At 38.4% G+C, this 22,818-nt stretch overlaps 1 protein-coding gene across 2 annotated transcripts; it reads right to left on the bottom strand.

Moving 5' to 3' along the window:
* Positions 1 to 174: 174 nt before the first annotated feature.
* Positions 175 to 17,508, bottom strand: EEF1E1 (eukaryotic translation elongation factor 1 epsilon 1). Of its 2 annotated transcripts, none has more exons than XM_057369113.1 (4): positions 17,340 to 17,508; positions 15,157 to 15,357; positions 7,851 to 7,946; positions 175 to 816 (listed from the first exon to the last, which is right to left on the bottom strand). In XM_057369113.1, the coding sequence occupies exons 1-4, from the start codon at positions 17,469 to 17,471 to the stop codon at positions 676 to 678; spliced, it is 570 nt and encodes a 189-aa protein (XP_057225096.1). In that variant the 5' UTR covers positions 17,472 to 17,508; the 3' UTR covers positions 175 to 675. The 2 variants fall into 2 exon arrangements, with proteins under 2 accessions (XP_057225096.1, XP_057225098.1); XM_057369115.1 differs by having other exon boundaries at positions 17,315 to 17,462.
* Positions 17,509 to 22,818: the final 5,310 nt, after the last annotated feature.

Genomic DNA, 22,818 nt, shown 5'->3' with positions numbered 1-22,818 from the left:
TATGAAGTGAGGCACACATAGAATCTTTAAAAACACTAACTTTGCTACCCAGTTTGAAAACAAAATGATTCTAGAATCAAAACAGTACACCCAAAATGAAGCAGGAAGTGCACTGACCTTTTAAAGTCTTCTTTACTGAAGAAAAACTAGAAAGTTTCACAGCCAAATTARGACTACAGTTTCAAAATAATTTATTCAGTCACATAAATACTTTGTAATAGTTGCATGTTCCCTTTTTCACATCCTTGGCACACAATATAGCTCTTAACTTGTACAAAACTAGTGTAAACATCCATGAAAAACAAAATGAAAGGAAAGCTGGTCGACATACATAAAAATTCAATAAATAGCAACAGGAGTGAATCGTTGATGATAAAGATCRTGTAATTTCATTTGAATGTTTAATTAAAGGAACTTCAATTTTTTTTTTACATAGTGAATCAAAACTCCATTTCCATCTTTCTACCATTTTTGCATTTAATCAGATACACAGTAACAATTCTTTTATTCAAATTCTTGAATGAACAACAGCGATTCAATGCAGTTGTATTATTTGAGGCATGGACAGTTTTGGTTCACATACAGGTTACAAAACAGTATTTGCAAGTTAGTGGCTTTGGACAGTACAACTTCTAAACTCCCACATCTCATTCCAACACGACATTAAGATTTGCCTTAATGAGCATTAGTGTATAATCTGTTCTTGATAAAGACGACGTTGGACAGATGTTGTCGAACACCTGGGTAATGCTGAATGTGGTTGAACCAACGAGACACATTAAGGTATTTCTCCTTTTCTTGMACTGTGAGGTCCACCTGCATGGGGAGTAAATACAAGGCACCAGTAATACCAGGCACTGCATCATTAGAGTCATAACATGCAGAAAGGCAAAATAAAAGTGCATGATTTTAGAAGTGATTTAAACTCAAGTAAGTGATTACAKTCCAACAGTATTCCATCCTAACTTCATATAGTAAACTCATGCCATAATATGTGTGTACTTGTAATTCATTCAAATGAACAGACCTGGAGGTGGAATATACATTTGCATGATAGAGAGGGGGGCAAAGCTTATATTTAATGAATCTGTCTCTTCATGGTGTCAGCATACTGTCYGAGGAGCACACAGGAAGAGTTCCACAACATGCACAACCCTTTCAKGTTCTTTTAGGAGACAGTCTTGCCTCACAGGCAAAGTGACTACTTCGTGTTACAAGGTGTATTGTAAGTACAAGTAAAGTGTTAGGTTTTTTTCCTAGGAATTTCAGACTGGATAGGATAATTGGAAGTTGTTTTGTATGACTATTGCTCAAAATGAAATAGCTACTACGAATCAGCATAACTTAACTGTTCAGATGTGCTAGGTCACATTATTGTGATAGCAATGGCATGATTCTAATTACTACAGTAAAACAAACTAGAAGCCTGGMCATACTTCATAAAAATATTTAAAGTACTATCACACAAAACCAATTTCAAGATCAATCAGGAAGAAATTCCTATCCCACTATTGTTGGGATAGGAATTTCCTTGTCACAGGAATTGTGGCTAAGATTAATGCAGAGCTTCAAGCTTATCTCTAAATCAGAGGACCAGCTTATGTAAGTTATCTACAGTTACACATCCCAGTTCTACCTTTAAAACTCTACTTAAGGTTAGCAASTTTCCTCAAAGCTGTATTACAAATTCTGTTATTACTTTGGAGTCTTTCAAACCAGCTGTAGAATTATTCTCATCTTGTATCACCTGTATTACTATTCTTGATTAGCAATTTTATGTCTTCTTATTCCTCGGTAATCAAGTSAGCTTATTGGTTTTAGGCCATAATCTCTTTTCTCATATTAACATACTACAAYTGAATCACAAATGGGGTAGTCCTCAAAACAGACTACAAAACCTGCATCAGAAACAAAATGTGATCCTCACATCAACTACCCTACCCTATCTCACCAATACTGAAACCAATTAGTGCAGGATTTACCTCACTTAATTTTCAGTTAGCCAAGTTAACCATCAAGCTTAACTTAAATCTTGACAATGCCTGCAGTCARTGAAAAAGGGCACATCTGTAGAGGACAGTTTAAACAGACAAATCACTAGCTAGACATGCCTAATATTTTTCATGTTTAGATTTCGAAAGCTAATCAAGGTTAATTTTCTCGAAAGCTAAACAGATGGCATATTCCTTATGCTTTGTTCTACAAAAACTACATTTTATGGATGCTGCAGGTTCACTGAAAATTTGGTCTTGGGTGCAAGACAGCTGGAAACAAACCTGTTCCAACAAACTTCAGATCACACAAAGAGCTACACATACTCATTTATAAAAACTTAGGCAGATGAAAAAAGAGTTGCTGTTTAAACCTAAGTCTTACAATAAATTTCACCTTGTGTGACACACCACCCTTTTGATTTCGAGCTGCCTATCAGATATGCTGCTTCCCTTTGCTGTTCTCTYACACAGCCCAGAACTTGACTTAGAACTGGGAAACTTTAAACAGGTAGCAGCAAAAAGAATGTCAGGATGTATACTACAAGGAGAACCAATGGAAAATACCAAGGAAGAAGAATTTCAAAGAGCTGAAGAAGGGAATTCTAAACCAATGGCACATAGCATTAAAGCTCAATTAATGGGAAGTTAAGAGCATAGTAATTGTGACAGCAACCAAAAAGCAGGGATCCTGCAGCTCCTAGACCCAAGTAGCTGCTGTTCCTAGGGAATGTACCTGCCASAATACAAGCACAGCATTACAGATGTATTTCTGTAACAACTTCTGCAATTTTGTACTRTTATGAACCCCAGTTCAGGCAGTATGAGAAAACCTGCTTTTCTTGCTGCTGGCATGGAAATGTAAGCACTATTCCTACAGTTGTATAATCTGATAAAGGCACGGAAAAATAAATTAAAACCAGCCACATATTGTTGCTCATCTAGAAATATATATAAGTCACTGACAATTAACCAAGTGAATAGCAGTAACCAAAACAGCACTAACAAGAGGGGGGAAAAAATAGAATTTTTAAAGGCATTAAAAATGAAAAGTGGAAGCTATTGCAATATAATACTGTTTCATAAATTGCTCAGTTTCTACAAGTGCAGTATATTCAGGACCAAAAAAAGAGTAGCAGTACAATATAGGGAAAGATGCTTTTGATCACCTGAAGTGCCAGAATTAATGGTAGTTGGATGGCGATGCTTCATATGAAACTGTAGAACCATTTACAAAGTAATACAGAGCATGAAAAGAACAATGCAKGTACTCTAAGGCACTTTAAAACTTTAAAAAAAGTGAAGCAAAGTGTTTAAATATGAGCAAATAATAAAATACCGAAACTTTAAGATCCTTGACTTTACAATAACCTTTTTCAAAGTCTTTAGTGGGTAAGCACATGGTTATGGAAAGGCTGAGCTAAACTTCAGATTTTGCAGCAGACACAGTATTTCCTTCCCATAATCTTTTATTGATAATTCTCAATCTTCACATTTCTCTAATGTAAATAAAAAGTCTGGAAAACTAGTCCTCTTTCATTGTGTTAGTGTAGTGAAACAAACATCTGAAGGGCAAAACAGACTGCTATGCTAATAATAAAACCCGTTTTTGTACTCTAGGCACAACAAGCAAGATATTTTTACTTATTTACATAATGTACTCTATCAGTGAAATATATTAAAAAGCACTTTGTGGCATGCTCTACTTTTTACTCAGAACATAACTCTTAGGTTAATTGTTTAGAGATCACTTCCACGGCATTTTTTACATTTTGTTAGATGGGTATTTTCTGTTCTTCCTCATTAAATTAGATAATTCCCCCAAGTTAAGAAAGGCTGCTGTTCTGCTGTTAAAATAATTATTTGCTATTAAAGCAATTATTTTAATAGCAAAGAAGCAGACACTTAATTTGGCAGGCTTTTTTTTTTTTTCCCCATATCATGAAAAAAGTCTTTTTCTTCCACCACAAAGCTCACTGAGGGGAACCAAGGTGGTCATCATACAATGCAACTCTAAGAGTTTCAGAAAGGGCTAAAAATACACAAGCTTTAATTATATTTGCTTTCTGTAGCATTGGGGATGCAGGCATCRAGTCCCATTCCCACACCCTGCATGTCATGGAAACTCCAAAAATACCTGCCTACATATGAAGCTCTTCAGCACCAAGAAAAAGAGAGGATACTATCTGACTTTTTGAATTCAGCCTTTAGATATGGGAGAAAGAAAAAATCTGACAGCTTGATGGTGTATTTCATGACATATATGTGCTTTCACATAATTTTGTCTAATTTTCTGCTGTTAAAAGAATAAGCTGAAAATTACTTCGTTTCTTTAAATTAAAATTGGTTTGTTTTTTTTTTTGCAATTCAGTTTAAGAACCATTTTTAACATCTTTGCTAAACGTAGAGAAGCCTGTTATCTCAGTACTAAAATAAGTAACACAACAGTATATTGACAAAAATTCATGGCAATCTGTTTATTACAAGAAATGTTCATTATGGAAAAAATAACTCCAAAATAAACTACTACTCTAGTCTCAATATAGTTCAATATTAGTGGTTCTGACTCAAAGACAACATCTTAGTTTGTTTTGTACTTGATCATATTCGGTTTCACCCCAAAATTTTGACTGAGGCTTCTTYCATTTGCAAATATAAACTTCCCCATAAGTAATTTTCCAGACCTTATTAAAGAAATTTTCAAGACAGACATGTAGATTTCAGACCACTTCCTTGGTTCTGACAACATTTTTGAAGTACAAAAACACATCAATCATCATATTGATCATTTCTCTTGAAACAGAACTGGACTTGTGCTGGTCAAAAATATTTAAGAATGAAGACATCTGGAAACCTTATTTTCAAAAATAATTAAAAATAAAAAACAGATACGTAAACAAGTTCATTACCACAGGGGGAATTTAATGCTTACTGATTGCCTAAGGTATCCTCAAGCAATAGCTTTAAATCCATGTTTTCTCTGCTATCTATGCTTTAACCTAGTAGAACTTCATTGTTCATATTTATCCACATGCGTATTTCTGGAATTGAAGTGTCTGTAGTATTACATACATAGATACATCAGTTACACATGACAATATAGATCCCATTGAAAAGGCAGCATCAAGCATTACACTTTTTGGGTGTTTGTGACCTATATTATGATGCAGAACAATGTGTACTATTTAGTTCCTGCCTTATTACTTTGAGTGTGAATTTCTAATTAAAAGACTCAAAACAGAATCTGTCTGCAAAAAGCCTGAAACACTACCCACATATCTTGATCCTCACTGACTGAAATAATAATTCTTTTCCCACAATATGGATTTTTAATCACATTGCACTATTGTGTTTACTAAGACAACTAGAAGGGACAGGGAAGATGAAATACAGGCATATAATTACAGGATTAAGAGCTGCTACTGTTAAGTAGACGAACTGATTAGTCAGTTCAAATGGATGAGCCTGGACAGTGAAGAATCAGACTCCAGAACCCTTCCTGGATAATGGGAAAAGCAAAACGAAGATGGGAGGGGGAAATGAATACAAAGATGCAAGATCTATACTCAGAAACACCAAGATAGTACAAGTGAAGAACTGAGCAATAGGATTGGTCGGTTGTAAAAACTTTTCCAATGAAATGTGCATCAGATGGGTTTAAAAGTTTTACTACTTGGCTTATTAAGGATGATCATTGCATATCAATAATATTCACAGAATCCTATCATTAATATCTGTGTTAGCATGCAGTTTTTAGTCTATCAAAAGCAAGAGGTTAACCTTAAAGGTATAATCAGTAATGTTTTCAGATCAATTTTCTACACAATTTGATGGACAGTAACATCTGCCTGTTTGCCCTATGTGCTGTGTCTCCCTGTTTCTACCTCTTTGCTTAAAGCATTATAGGAAACATGTACTGATACTTTGCATAAGGCTTAGTTGAAGTAGTGGTGGATACAACGAACTGCTTCTCTGGAGTACATGGCATGAGGAGATACAGCAGCTGTCCCTGCTTCCCCCATAAAGCTTCGGGCAGAGCAGCAGCTCTGGACATACTCTCTTCCGATTACAAGAAAAATGAAAACAATTATTTAAAAAATGAAGAAAAAAACCCACAAGATTCTACAGTTCAAAATCCTGCCTCTATATGTTAATCAATTCTGAAACCTTCAAAGTATATGTAATTCCTAGTTAGCAGCTTCTAGATTTTCATATTTATTTAGAATAGTCACCCCATTTCTTGTCCTTTATACCCTTCCAACTCAGAAAATTACCTTCCATGAAATCAAACATTTCAGAAACAGATGCTGCACTAGAAACTTATCCCAAGTAGTGTCTGGATGGTTGCAGGCACCCAGGAGCACCAAGTCATTTGTTTTTACCATCTGTTCTATTTCCCAAAGCAGTAACTTGTATCTTTTCTTCTTGATTAGGYAGTCGACTCTAGAGCAAACTCTAAATTTAAAATATGCTTGGATTTTCCCATGCCTAAGTTTTTTTTAAAAGTCTCATTTTTTTACTCTTACAGAATATGCAATCATACTTTTAGAAAGTACTTACAGGTTTGTTTTTTTTTTAGTCTGCATATCATATGTGAAAGGTAACCCATTCTGACACTGTAGTCAACACATCTATCCTACTACTTAAAATATTTTACAAGGCAAATATAATTTAACAGAATTAATTTTAWGTGACTTACTCTAGCAAGTTTTCAAAACCTTTTTGAAATGAAGCTTCCCTTCCCTCTCCTTTGCTTGACACTCATTTGAACTYTCACTCCTGGACAGTAAAGATACAGATACGTAAGTTCTCTTTCATTTCTGCTAGTATTTCACTACTTGGATTCCCCTTCCCCGCTGCTTCCATTTTGAATCTTAGTATTCTTACACAGTCTCCTAGAGCTCTGCTTTTAATTGCAGAAAAGTAACTATTCACCCAGTCGTCTCAATTCAATTCTCAAACACACACTCTTGTTTGTGTCAGAGGCACCTTCTTCTAATTAGCCTCACTCCACCCCTCCTGTTTTCTAATGYAAAACTGACTGGTTTAATATTCTCCCAAAAGTTTAGTAGACCTTTTCCTCGAAGTCCTTTGGTTTCTTCCCGCTCCAGAGAATGACAATGGATCATTTAAAAACACATTCTAGCCACCAAAATGCAAATAACTTCTACGGCTTTATGTTTAAATTAACACCTAGGGTTCAGAACTAAAGGTGCACCAAATTTTAAGCACTTCATAGTAGCCTGAGCTGACTAGAAAGAATTTCAACAGCCTCACCACTCAGAACGAACTTCTTTTTGGGGTGGGTTTTTTTTTTCCCTTTTTCTATGTTATTTTCCTTTTCCTAGCTCCCCATGTTATTTTCATATTATATACCTTATCAAGTCGTATCACTCAAGTCTTGAAACACAAACAACATTTTGTTATGGCTCACAGTTTTTTATATGCATTCATCCTTCAGGACTTTAATTTACATGCATTTGTATTTCTCTAATACTAACAAAGTTACTACTTTCAGTTCTGACACAATCTTTCAGATTCATTTATCTATTCCCCATGTAGTTCTCTGAGCAGTCATTTTTCAGACTTGAACAGGTAAACACCCCGATAGTTGTCATCTTTGCTACATTTTACAGAGGAAATGAAAGCATTCTGACACACACACATCTGTCTTTTGACAGATCCATAGCTAAATATTGAAGAATAAGATGAAAAACCTAAAGTTTTATTTTCCTCTGTTCTGTTCAATAACTGTCATTGATCAGTTCAGTAGGTCAACTTCTACCACAATGAAATGTCCTTTAGATAAATAACAATTATGATAATTGTACATATAAAAATGATACAAGTAATGCTTACCATGATATGATGCAATCCATAGTACATCAAAATGTCTGCTAACGTAAAAATGTTTCCTGCAAGGTAGACTTTATCTTCAAGGTGCGTATTAAGATCCTAAAAAGGAAAAAAAAAGTCATTATACTGCTGCAGTATTGACTTTGTGAAAGTATACATTAAGGCAGTTGTTAAAAATAATAGAAACTTCCTCTGGAGACCACGCATATAAAATGAACACCAGTTTTAAATTATCCTAACTCAGTAAACAAGACAAACAATAAAAGAAGAAAAAAATACAGAAAGTAAGTGACAAGATAATAAAATAAAATATCTTTTGACAGTGAGAATGAGGTAAAATTTAAATGCTGGTCTCTAAACAAAGTGATTTATATCTAGTGAAATTTTTGTAAATGCAAATGCAATTTATTTTGAGCTGACTCCACAGAAATACTCCAAGTCTGTCTTTTCTTGGCTTTACATTACTGAAATTCAAAAATTAAAGRGTTGGGTATGCATTAAGAGTGCAAATTCAAATGTTTAACGTTTGATCAGTTAATCAGAAAATGCAGTCCTATGAAAAAAAGATACCATACTGTTCTTCCAGCAGCAGCTATGCCTTTCCTCTAGCACTTGGTGCAGCTGGTCAGAAAGCTTCTGAAACTCCAAAAGTGTAAGAACCAGGAAAGCACACAGAGATAGTGGATTGGGAGAACAAGGTGTTTCAAGCTTAATGCTGGAAACTTGATACTCCATCAGCCGCTATCACTTGACACCTGCTTTTACTAATGCTGAAATCTGCAACTGCTATCAATTCTTTGTGACTGATAATGTCAATTCAGTTGCTGTCGAAGTCTCTAAGGAGAGAACATTTCAGCATTTTGAGATCATCTCAAACTATTCCAGATCAGAGTCTATGAGGGCGGGTAGCAAAGGCTTTCAAGTAGGTTCAGCAAAGATGTATGTCAAACCTGTATCAACAGAAATATCCCTCTTCATGGYTTTTTGTATGCAATCATTCTCTGCCAGAAAAAAAGAGGCTGACAGACTCACTGTTGCTCAAATTTGTCAGTTCTGAGGACACAGGCATCCCACATCAGCTCTACCTCTTTACGATCCTTCCTTTTCTCCAAATCTTACCTACCTGTCATCCAATTTATGCACCTTTCTGCCCCCTACTCTCCTCTACAGAAAGAAACATAACAAATAAAATAACCCACTTTAACCTGGATGCCAGCATAAGCCAGCTTTAGTTTTAATATATTCTTCTCAGAAACGCACAAAAACAGTTTCCCAGCTTTTCTCTGGATTTGGAAACTCTCCTTATCTGAAAGGAAAAAAAAAGGAGCACACAACTAGCATCTGCTTAAGCCACTCCCTCCCCATGCCCTAGAAACAGAGGTAAGCAGCTTAAACGTAACTAACATTTAAAAAAAATTGTAATTTTTCTCAATTACAGCACATTACATTTTCAGACAACCTTTTATTGAAAAACAAAATGTCTCAGCAAGGAGAAGGGGGTTAATAATTTGAAAATGTAGCAATTGTGAACACTTGTGAAAAGTGAACAATTAAAAAATTATATTTGGCCTTAAGCATGTTGCACTTTTTTGTGGTTACAAAATTTTACTGATATAGAGATGTCCTATAGTGCATATATTGAAAATAAACCAAGATCAAAACCCAAAACTAAAATGTTGCGACTTTAAGACATCTAACCTTGCATTTGTTTTTGACAAGTTCAACTCCATTAAACCACCCTGCTTTTCTTTGATAACCTCTTCATGAGGTTATCAAAGACTCCTGCACTTCTGTAATATTTAAACAGCCTCATGTCTGTTTTGATTTCTTTTACTAGAGCAAATCAGGGAAAAATATTAACCCCTGAATAGTTAAAGCTCTGTAAGGTCAACTGCCCCTGGCTATGTAGCTTCTTTTTTTTAGACCAGTTTACTGCTTTGCTCATGTTTGTTAGTGCTCAAATTACTTCAAAAATGTAACTACAGTTCTGTGGAATTTCCTACACACAACAATAAAGCAAACACAACGTTAAGAAGAAAAAAAACACCAAACTAGAGATCTGCTTTGTAGAAAAAAGCCTGAAACTTGTCTGTTTTGACACAAATTCTCTGACCAGCATTTTTCATTTCAATTAACCAGAATTTCCATATGCATTACAATGCAAACTAACACCAATTAAATTGTATCTTCTCTCCCTCCTCCCCCATTCTTCTTARCTTAGTCTATGGAATCAGGATTTTGTGAAGTAAAAAGCTCATTATCTCTGAAGGTACCATCATCACAGTTACTTCCCTGCTCAAAATTTTGGATTTCTTCATCAAAGAAATTACAGCATGCTAATTCTGAGTTTTATATTGTGTGCATACACTCAAAATAGTCATCAATAAAGAAATCCTAAAACTTTAWAGGCAAGGTAAGCCATTACAGCGTGAACAATTATTTATTCTGGTTCATCAAATTTTATGAAGTCGGTTAACTGAGCAAATTAAATTTGACAAAAATGGTTTAGTCCTGTATAAATTAGCATTTGTTTACAATTCAGGTTTTGAACATGTACTTTGCTCCCCTACAATACAGACAGATATTCTGATTTCATCCTGCAAGTCAAGCTAATTCAGAAATACCACAGTATTTTTTTTTCATGTGCCTTAGGCACACTTAGTTAATCTTGCCTCATGGGTTATGCTTCCCATGGATAATTATATTACTGKCTAATAGCCAAATATCCTAACATTCCTAAAAGTCAAGTTTTCTTAAGTGACCATGGTATTCAAGTGAAATAGCGTTCCTGTCCTGGAGAGATAAATGAAAATATGATCACAAAACTATTTTGGATTTCTATGACATGCAGGAAATTCAGGTCTGCTGGCTGTCAACTGAATCATTTGTCTTTAAAGTACTGAATGATTAAATGATTTGCATATATACAAGCCCAGGTTTTAAAGACTAAGGTAGTCCTGGAAGTTGCTTGTAACTGCATATACTTAATGTTGCAATCCCTCAGTAAACTCTTCCTCAGATTTCAGACAGGTGCTTAAGGCATAGCTAGCTGCATTATAATGCATTAACATACACTGAACAACTGCAGCAATTTGAACTCCATTTTTGKGTATGAGGGGGGAAAAAGCAGCAGAAAGAAGAGTTGTTGCTCTATTTATGGAACTAACCAATGGATTTCCATCTGCTTGTATGGAAAAAAAAAACAACTGACACCACATACCTAGCAACAGCTCAACACATCCTATTCACAGCACACTTCTGACCACCCCCCTGTATTGCTTTATTGTCTATTAAATATGCAATGGCCTGTAATCCATTTAATCTGCTAAAGCCACTGACTCCCTGCCAGTCACCGCTAGTTGTGACAGAGGCTGGGATAAGGAACAGTCGCATCTTAYGGAAACACAGTAGCTTTTAATGGACCTCATCACATTCCGTGTTTGTTCTGGATATTTTGTCCACAACACCCTCTGGAGTATGTGCTTCCCTTACACATAGAAGCATGTCCTGTCCTTTCAGTCAGCAAGATTATCAAGGTCATTCATGCCCTAAATGCCTTTATATCTATTGCACCATGCAAAGACAAAAAGCTGAGCACTCCCAAATGCTTCGGGAAAGCCCCTGACAATGCAGACCCAAGYAAGGATTTCTGCAGCCATATCCAAGAAAAGCAGAACTACCCTTCTGGTGCATAGCGATATTTTTAATTCTCATGCAAGACTCCTCTGTCTAACTGACAAACAATGAGCTAAACCTGGTCTGGAAGAATATTATTTCCAACATACTGAGTTTCCTGTAAAATACAGAAGAAAAATAATCAATAAATGTTGCTCCAATAATCAAAATCCCATTTTTAACCTGTAAGTGCACAAAAATGTCCTGGTGCTAACAGAAAAGAGAGAAGTGAATAGAGAAGACTGATGTTTAAAAAATACTTGTAGAACAAGCTTTCCAAAGCAGGCAGGCATCCCATTCAGAACTCTGCCAAAAAATGATATACAAGAACTGTGGATTAACGACATAGAACACAGATTAATCTGTTCCTGTACCTGTGGAAACAATATTTTTTCAAACAAGCTCTATTTCATTAAATAGAAATTAGAGCTCTCTTACTCAGATTTCYAATCAGATTTCATTATTACAACCAGGCAGCACAGGAAATTGGGATAAAGTAATCGAAGTAATGGAACATTGTTTTGTATGAGACACTGAAAGTAGTACACAAAGATTCTTAGTTATAATTATGCTTCAGAGACCAGAGGTTTCTACATTTATATGGATGCTTTTTTTGTGAATTTAATAATATACCAGTTACTTGGCAGAGTCCTGAAGAGGTGTGAGGTGGGAAGAATCCTCAGGTTTAAAATACCTAAAAGTGATAAAGCAGACATGAAAATCTCCTGAACAGAATTCACTAACATCTAAGTATGCATTTGATGGCAAAAAGGTTCTCAGTTCCCTCCCTGAGGAGCAGAAAAATCACTAGTTATCCTGCATGACAACTCGGAAATTTTCAGTTTTTTTCCTATGCAGCTTAGTTTTCCACTAACTAAACAACAAAGAAACAAAAGACTATACATAATGCATTGGATATTATGCTTTCACTGCTATTGACATTCATCATTCCTACATATTTGCTGAGGAACAGATAGGGAGCAAAAATACTACTCCAATATACTTTGTCCAGTACAGAAGCACAAGTCAAAATCAGGAAAAACTCCACAAGCCCTTTCATTGGCCAACTCTGAACAGTGTGGTATTGGGTCTGAATGAATATAAAAAACATATCTGAGATGGTCTGTTTTACCATTATTTTCCTGCCAAGTAACAGCTTTAGGTAACACGTTAGTAAGAACAATTAAACAACCTATTTTCATAAAGCAAACAGAAAATCCTTCCTGTTCAAATTAACAAACATGAAATCAATTATTTACTGACATTTTGTGGAACCACATCACCTCAGTTAAGGGTTAAACAGAGGTAGCCTAAAATTTATAGCAGAAGTGACTGAACTGTTTTTGGTGCAGCTTATTATAAATTGTGGCTCTAGGCTGCAACCATCCCAAGACCGCCATTRTGTATTCCAGACACATTGCAAAACTCCAGCCTCAGACATCCCTCCCTATTTCAGTTTTCTTTTTTTTTTCACCTGTACTCCCTTTTGGCACAGTATACTTTAACAGTAAGCTATCCCTTTTCTGATTAATCATGGTGGCAAGAGAACAAATTACAAAATCCCCCTGTAATTGCCATACTATGAAATTATTAGGGCTGAAATAATTCCACAGCAGCCTCATACTAAAATAAATTCTAGTTACTCAACACCTGCTAATATCCATAGAAAAACTTAAAAATGGTAATATTAGACTGCACTTAAAAGCAGAGATTCTCTCTCAAGTGACACCAATTGTTTGTCAGTAAGGAAATTTTGCTTTGCTTGGAAACACTTGATTTATCTRCATATTTGAATTTCAGTACACAGCCAGTGTCACTAAGGCCAAAACTGAAAAGAGATCTCASCTTCAGCAGGAAACTGCTATATCTCTGCATCTGGTTTTAATGCTCCAATGCAGTTCTGCAAATACTCATACGTACATGCTGACAATGTAGGTATTATCACTAAAGCCATCCCAAGCAGATGTATTTTGTTATAACAAGACAGAAAAATTGCTTTTGGCTTTTATATGACAGAAGGGCAGGAAAGGTAAATAAAAGTTACCTATTTGTTCTCATAAGGTCTTCTCACAGTTTGGGAGAACAAAAAGCATCGCRCGTTTGTTCAAAGACTGAAACTGTGTGACACTTGTCGTAAAAGTTTAGACAACAGGGACCTCCAAAAAGCCACACCACAGCTTAAACTCTTGATTAGTCAGTGCCTCCTTCAATCAAGTTCTGAAAATYCCAAAGGGTAGACCGTTTTCATGCTGTATCAGCAGAGTAACAATGACTGTGAAGATTCTGATAGCATTTGCACACAGAATGTAAAAGCAGAGATGTTACAAAAAGAGAAGCAATGTAAACAAACTCACGATTAACGAATGGAAGATGTTCCCCAGACACAATGAAACCAAGATAACTCAGATTATTTGGGGTGCAAGTGAGAGAAATGGTACTTCAGGATTTTCACCATGTTGGTACAGCAGTCATGCAGTCCTCAAGATCAAGAGGGCTGCCAGCTCGTGGAGGATGTGGGATTAGTAACAAGGTTTTGCTTTGTATCATTTTAAGATGYACGATTTTGCTCAATACAGTGTGTTAATGCAGCTTCAGTTCATCTTTGGTTTCTGCACACCTTGCCACACCTTGCAAGTGCCACAAGTATTAATGCCAGCTTCAGGTAGAGTCAACCTTGCAGCAAAAGCTATTTCTAAACTCAGACTCACTGGCAGCACTSAGCAATGTAACTCTCCATCTAAAGCATACTTTCAAAATTAGAAAAAATAAACACTTTAAAAACTGATCGAGTTTCACTGCTCTTTTGTACATACTTTGTAAACAGCGCTTAGAAGTGTAAAGTAGATTTTCTCTCCAAATTGTTCCCACAAGACTGCAAAAATACTAATTACCAGTCACAAGGAGTAAGAAAGAAAATACGAAAACTTGCTCTATCCTACTCCTTTTCTATTCCTATCCCTTGTCACCTGGCTGATCTCGTTTTCACTTCTACCTGTTTAAGAGGAAGTAAGCTTCAGCCTACAAGAAAAGTTTAAAAACAGGAGATCAAAGCTTTCACACAAAGTAGCTCAATGTGAAAGGCAGTTTTGTAGAGGTTCCTTTATGATTTCACTTTTTACACAATTCTGACCAGCACTTCCTTTTGGCATCAATACCAATTGCCACAGCATCAAGTATGGCCTAAAGTATCACGCAATTACCAAACCAACAAGAATAGCACCTAAACAATCAGAGAAGTGTTATCCTGGAGTGGAACACCAGCTTGTCTATAACCAAGGGTTTATGAAGATAGTAAGAAATTGGCATCTCACACAGGCATCTGAACAGTCTTTAAACCCTGGGGAGCACAGATCATAATTTACAGTCTTACAGTCAYTGAGCACTCCAAGAGCTCTGCTTCAGGTATTTTACAATTTTAGCTGTTTTCCCTCCTGTTTCAGGTTGTTGGTGTATTTCTGTAAATAAAAGTGAAAAGCAGCAAGAGGAATAAAAACCAGTGCTTACCAATACKGTCAAGTCCTTAGCATTTGCTCAGTTTTATTAACTGGATCCCCATACACACATTGGCACTGTAATCTTCTTCAAGGTCTAGTCACTCCAAAATTCAATGTAAAGGTAACTAAGTACTCCTTACCTTCAGAATTGTTCTAGTATCCTCCTTACTGGAGCCTCCATTTACTCGAGTCACTCTGTATTCCAACCACTGCTGAACCACAGCTTTCTCCTCGGCAGTGCTTCCCAGCAGCTGGTCTTTCCTCGCCTGCCTGACCAGGTGGGCAGCGATGGTCATCAGCCCCGTCAGCCCAGGGCCATTGTTGGTTTGGAGAACAGGAACCTAGAAGTGGAAATAAATGTGTAAGATGACACAAATAATTAAAGAAAGCAGTCTCTATATGAAGAGCTATTGTTTTTTTACGTTCCCTCAACAGGACCTTTGAARCAATATATCAGAATTCAGAGGCATTCACGGTAAACATAGTGCCATCAAAAACAAGTCTATGCTCACTTAGAGAAGAACATTAACAAACCAACACACCTTTAGCTAATTCTGCCAATTAAGCAAATTCTGCCAACATTGGCCAGAAATAGCATTGYTTTTTCTAACACTGGCAGAAATCTTATTAACTGACTTCTGACTCATTTTCAAATTCAGGACTCAAGACTGCAGTCAGTAGCAACCGATCTCTGAGCAAGCAGATTGCAACTACCACGCCTCCTGAAAAACTTATTCCTACTTACTGCTTATTCCCAAATGCCCTGACAGCAGTCAGGAGTTCCCTGGTACTGGGAGAACAACACAACACAGCACCATTTTAACCATGTCCTTGTGAGTGACAGCAGCACATGTTCAACTGTGGGGAAAGRAAACTGAACCACCATGTCAAGAAATGAAGTGAATGAACTGAAACTCAGTGCAACAGGCTAAAGCCCATTCRGCTAAAGCCCATTCAGTCATTTRCACGAAAAATGAAGGAAGCAGATTAAAATGCAACACTTTTTCTTTTAAAGTATTTGACCACACAGGAGTTTGTCTGTGCTCAGACTTATTTAACATAAAGTGCAAGTTGAAAGCATAATGCTATTTTCATGGTTGTATCAAGAGTCTTTGACTACTATTTAGTTTTTCCACTGAGCATTGTGCCAGAAACAACTACACACAGATCTAGTTATTTGAATTTTTCAGCATTATGCTTTACAGTGACGGTACAGTAAAGTACCAGGAGGRCTGTAATAATAAGACATTAAGACAGCTTTTGCAACTGAAGAATACATATAGATATTCAGGACTCTAATCATAAACAGTCAATTAAAACCCCCCAAAACATAGGACAACTGGAGAGCCTAATTTCTCAACCAACCTTCTCCAGAAGGGATGATCACACAAAGTGCTAACAAATTTGTGATGCTACCAGCTCTGTATGTTTTTCATGCCTCAGGTGCCTCTTAAATACTGGAACCTAATGTTTCCATACAAACTYTGAAACATTAAGACATCTAGAACATCAAATTATCAAGGTTGGAAAAAACCTTTAAAATTATCCAGTCCAGCCATCCACACAGCACTGCCTCTGCAACCCCTAAACCACCTCACCCAGCAGCACATTCAGACATCTCTTAAACATGTCGAGAAATGGAGACTCCATCACCTCCCTGGGCAACTTATTCCACTGCCTGACCACCAAAAGAATGATTTTTTTTTCTAGTATCTATCTGAATCTCCCCTGTTCTCATTCCAGACACAGTAGATGGACGGGCCCCCAGCTCACTACAATCTCCTGTCAGGCAGGAGTACTTTAAATGAATAAAATATCTAAGAGCAACACGTTCTAGCTACAGACGTGTTCCTATTATTAAAACAGCACCCCCCGCCCCCCATGTAATTTAATCAAGATAGTGCMGAGGTAACTTGCACAAGCATAGGAAAAGGAGAGTGGTGAAAGAACGAGTATATGTCAAGCCGAAATCCCCCCCCCACAAGCAGAGGGGTTTTCAGAACCTACAGGCTCGCAGGCAGCGAGGCCCTACAACATCCTCAACATATGTGGGGTGATGAAGCAAAGACTAGAGAGAGCACAGGTGAGACCACGCTCAAGGAGATGTCGGCTGGTATCTGGGCGGTCGCAGCCACCGTCACATTGGTGTCTGGGGGGAATGGCCAGGGAGACGGGAAGGGAAGCTCGGAGGCAAGCAGCCATTGGGGAAAGKGGACCGGGGGATGCCCGCCCGGCCACCCGCCCTCCCGCGCGCGCCGCAACCACCACCCGCCCCAGRCCCCTCCTCGCTCCCTTCACCTTCCGCTCCCCCTGGACGCCGTACTTGTTCCCGCCCGGCAGCCCYAGCAATCGCTCCAGCAACTCTAGCTCCTCCGCACCCCGCACCGCTGCCGCCATCTTGAGCGGCGGGACACGCGGGACAGGGAGGGAGGGCGGCAACAACCGCCCGCCCCATTGGCKGACAGAACAGCGGCGCCACCGAAGGAAGCGCCACTGTCATTGGCCGGAAGGGACCGACCAGCCAATCAGGTGCCAAGTGAGGCTTTGCCTTCAGCCCTTCGGGGGGGAGGGAAGAGCAGCGGGATACGGACGGCGCATGCGCAGTTTCCCGTGCACGTCGCCGGCCGCATCGTAGGCCAAGCACGCGCTGGCCAAGCCACGCCCCCAGGGCGCGGCCCCACTGAGGGGGCGGGGGCGGAGCGGGGGGGTGCTCCTTCCCCACCCGCGGAGACGGGGATGGGCCTGGGGCTGGGTCAGGGGTTTCACGGAGTCWGTTTGGCCTGGAAGAGGCCTTTGAGATCACCGAATGTGACCTGTGACCCATCACCACCATGGCAGTAAGACCGTGGCACTGAGTACCACGTCCAGTATGTCTTTAAACATCTCCAGAAATGGTGACTTCACCACCTCCCTGGGCAGCCCATTCCAATGCCGGATCACATCTGTGAAAAAATTCCTCCTGATGTCCAACCTGAACATCCCCAGGCATCACTGGTTACCCGGGAGAAGAGGCCGCAGCTGGTACTGCCTCCTTCCAGGGAGTTGTGAAGAGTGGTATTGTCCCCATTCCGAGTCTCCTTTTCTCCAGGCTCAAAACCCCCAGCTCCCTCAGCCGCTCTTGTYGGACTTGTGCTCCAGACCCTTCTCCAGCTTTGTTGCCCTTCCCTGGACACACTCCAGCTCTGTCTCCGGGGTTCCCCCACTCACGGTGTCCAGGCCTCCCTGGCCTCTCGCTGTTTGGTTCCATGGATGGCTCGGTGCCACACAGGAGCTGCCCTGATGTGTCCCTGGGGGWTGCCCTCAGGTTACCCACACAGATCGTCCCTCTCTTCTCCAGGGGTTCTYGGGAAACATTGCACTGCTTCATCCATTCACTGGTCCTGCCTTCCTCCATCTGGCAAACCTTGAACTCATTGTCCAAGCGCAGACAAATTTATTAGAGGAGCCGAAGTTTTGTGGAGAGCTACACCACTAGGGATCTGGTGAAATGAAGGAAGATCATCCAGAACCAAGCTGCTACACAAGGGTGTCAAAAGAGGAGGAGGAGGAGGAGAAGGGATAAAAGTAGGGTTAAGAAAGTCATCCTAATCCCCACTGTTAATAGTAGTACTGAAACTGAGAGATAAAACCCATAAAATCTCAGCTGGCCATGAAATAGCCTGATTGAACTACACAATAGTGTATTTGAGAGTTGGTGAAGACATGATTTAATCACCTTTCCAAAGGAAGTTATTCTGCTGCAGATGTCATGCTGGTACATTTGATCATAAATGTTAGCAATTGAAACAATTTTAGAATGACTGGTCTATTTGTGCAGAGTATCAAAGCACAATTCTTGATAGATGAATACTAAATGCCAATCATTTTTTACTAAAACGAAGGAGCTAGTCTTGTCCTCGTACTGACATTTTCACAATACAGACTCAGGGCTATCACTGCATTAGTCATCTCAGATAAGATGTTCCTGACAAATGTCCTGTTTCTCCAGTGAAACACTTTATCTTGATACGAGGTGACATTTAGATTTGTACCTTCTGTTACAGAAAAAGTCTGAAAGTGGACACTGAGCCTTCCTCTGGTTGGGGAGCAAATCTGAAATTGTGAGTGAATCTTTAAGCTTYGGCAGGATTTTGTAGGATCTTTTAGATATTAATCTTTTATTTTAACATCTGCAAAGCACTTAATTAAAAAAAAAAAAAAAACAAAAAAAACCTTAGTCTTGAAAATGGCCTTGCTCTTTTCAAAGCATTTGTAATTCTTCATCTCCTTTCTCTAAGTGCTATTTTGAAATGATAGTGTTCCAACAGTGTTCCAGTAGTGCTCCTTCTGTAGGATATCAATGAATTTTCTAAAATTGTACAGAAAGCCTTTCTTTCCACTAGGAAAATTGAAATAAATGCTTTGCCTCTTTTTTAAATGCTAATTGATAGCTCCATTATTGAGCAATTTTACTTTTGATAATGAGCCATCTATCAGTAAATATGCACCTACACTTACGGATTATTTTATATATTTATAATTTTTAGCTGCTTTTGAAGATAGAAGATGTGACCCGCCAGTGTAGAATATTAGCATAGGTGTGCTGAAATATCTATTAGTTAAAAGAAGAAGGTTACAATTTCAGTTAGATGAAACCTGGGGATTGTTGGGTGGTTGATTGCTTGGKKTKTYTTTTKWTTTTTTTTCCTTATGACTTTCCTCCCACCTCAAAGTTTTAAAGACCTTGGAAAAGGAGACCTTATAAATTAGATGGAGGAGGTTAACTGCTTACRGTTGTGTAGTAGTTTTCCCCTGACAGCAGTGTTTAGCAAAGTCTTTCTCCCTTTTTTCTTCTCTGCACAGTTCTCCCTTCATTCCATTAGGTGGAGCTTTGTGATTAAGGCTGCAGAAGAAACTTGCTTCCGAGTGCAAAATAATTCACCACAAAATGGCTGGGGGAGGAGGTGAACGGAGCCTTCTTTGCTTAGAGGTATCGTTGTCCTGTACGCAAGCTCAAGACACAAAAATCTGAATCAAGACCCTCACATACAAGGAAAATAAATTGAAAAATCGATTCTGTCAAATGGGGCCCTGCTCTAATCTTCTGTTGTCATAGTCGAGTTTCTAATCTAAAATACCTTAGGTTATAAATTAAATGTCAAATATAATTAATTTGGCAGTTGAAACATGAAGTGGATGACTGTCCTTTGGAGAAAGCCTGACAGCTTTATGTGTGTCACATTGGTATCTGTTAAAACAAGCTTTACATGCCAGACAATCCTTGTGTGAATCATATTGCTGTTAGCTGTACCAGAATTTTGTCGATGGAACAAGTCTCAGAACAGTTTTCTCCTTAATTGTCTGAAGCTTTTGCAAGACAATATAAATCAAGTGTCATCTGCCTCATCTGTGCAGAATAATGGTTTTATCATACATCAAATAAGCAATTTATTTCTTATTCATTACGACAGAAGCTATTGTTGAATATTTACATACAAATCTATATTTTATACAAATGGAGACTGTTTTCTGCCCCATGCCTTGGACCTGCTGCAGTTACAATTTGAATCCAGTTTTCCTTCTATCTTCTTAACTTCAGCAACAGCGGCTGTAGCTCTGCAATCCTCTTCCATGGGGAGGCTAAGGTTATAATTGACTACCACTCCTTCCTCAGCCCACTTCCCCAGGGCACAAACATCCCCTCTGCATAGCCTCCTCCCCTTGCCCAAAACCAGAAGCAAAGAGGGCTTTCTGCATGTTTTGTGCTTTGTGTCCTTGCTTTGCACAATGAACTACACTCACCTTAATGCTTATTTATTCACAGGTACCCCCAGGGAAGTGGAAGAGGTGGGTTTGCACAATTGATGCTTTTACACAGTTGTTGAAATAAAAATGTCAGTATACCACATAATTTCCCACTAACAGGACTRGTAGGACCTTCTTAATCCAAACCTCATAAAAATTCCCCAAGCAGGATGGTGTAGCAAGGTTTCACCATTAATTTTTAAATGTTGATAATAAACTGGTTAAATGTTCTTTTGCGATAGCCTTTGCACTGCTTGTATGATCAGGCTATTCATTTAGCTTGAAAGGAAAAAATAGAGATGGTGACTTTGCTGCTCATTGAAATGAAGGGAACTTTTGCACCCAGACTAAAAGATCCAGACTTGTACCTGGTTCCTGCAGTGGCTGAATGAAACAAAGATGAAATTGACTTTTTTTTTCCCCAAGTGCTCTTGGAAAATCGAACACACGAAAAGAATGATTCTTGTAACAGCCAACTCTCCTCTGCTTCATCTTCCCTTTTCTTCTGCTCTACCCACTGCTCTGTAACAGGAACATGAGCCCCAGGTCTGTGCTAAAATTTAGCCATTCTTGTAAGTGTCAGGCAGAAAAGGACTCCAAAGCAATATTTTAAAGCTAAGAGGCACAGCAATTTTTTCTTTTTGTCTCATTTCCACTAGGTTACACTGACAAAAGGACTTCTAGTTAGAAGTCTTTCTGCACGCAGGGGCTCAGGTTATTGTCCCAGCCACTGATTTCTGYCTAAGTGCATATTGAAGAAAACAGGGAAGGGAGCATTGTTGTGATCTTACTGCTGTGATAGTGCATCACCAAAAGCAGGGCAAGGGAGAGTTATACTTCTGAGAAGATGGATATCATGTACATGTATTCCTTAATTTAGCAAGAGATCCATATGTTAATTTTCATTTCAATCAGAGCAACAGTAGGATTTGTCACTGGCCATCATAAAATTGACTGATTTCTTTTTTGCTTCTGTTCCATGGAAAACAATTGCAAGTCATGGTGCTTCCCAGGCTCAGCAGTGATTTAAGGTCATCATCTTAGCTGCAAGACAGSGTTAGATCCATGTGCAGGTTAGCTGCATTACTGCACTGCTACATAAATGCCAATTAGCCCTGGTAAGAGGAAMCCAGCTGCAAACAACTGTGCCTGTTTTTGAAGCGTTCCCAGACCTGACTTATTTGTTCATAGCTSAGTGTTCCCTGAACTTCGTCTCTTATAGGCAGGTCTACATTTGGATCTCAAAAACCTCGTGACTCAAACAACTCAAACATGAGTTTGACAGTTTGGGTTTGRTAATTCCAAAATAGCTTTGACTATTTTCCATGGATTTGGAGACCGATCAACAGAGTGTATGTATGTATGTATTCGTAAATGTATATATGCATCTATAAAAATAAATCTCATTGATGTTCCTTTGAAGTTTTTTTTTGACAGAAAGCCCAGACAACTTTATTTTTCAATAAAGAAAGAGTCAACTTTTAAGCACTGATTGTCACAAGGTTGATTTTCCTGAGACAAGAAAATATGGATCTGCATGGAAAATTTATGGTGAGTTCTGTAAAGTCATATTCTGCTCTCAGCTTCATCTCTGTTTCTTAGGTAAAATTTACTATCCTTTATTTCTCACTTTCCTTCCAAATTAGAATATGTCATTAAAAAAAMCCCCAACCAACATTGTGGGTGTATGGAAATTCAGACTTACAAAAAATAGCTGATTGGCAGAGAAGAGAACAAACTGGTGTCTGACATACCAATCTGAACGCTAAGGTTTGGGGTGGCAGAGGCTTTTTCAGTAGTTTTGTGTATCTAGGACAAGCTGTTCTGTCCCTGACAGCTAAATAGATGAAGCAGATGGCAGATTTTAGAAGTGTTATACCTAGAACACTACACCTGGCTTATAATGTGTAAATGTGGTACATTTGGTTGTTGAAAATATAAGCTGCTGCTTCTTTTACAGTTAAGTAAGTTCTGGGTTTAGTCTGTTGCGTTTTTGGGAACATGATGATTGTAAGTGA

The sequence above is a fragment of the Malurus melanocephalus genome, unplaced genomic scaffold (assembly GCF_030028575.1).
Source record: "Malurus melanocephalus ecotype Western Australia unplaced genomic scaffold, MMel_1.1 scaffold_103, whole genome shotgun sequence".
Lineage (NCBI taxonomy): Eukaryota > Metazoa > Chordata > Aves > Passeriformes > Maluridae > Malurus > Malurus melanocephalus.
Note: the sequence above shows the minus strand (reverse complement) of the source record. Positions and strands in the feature narration are given on the sequence as shown.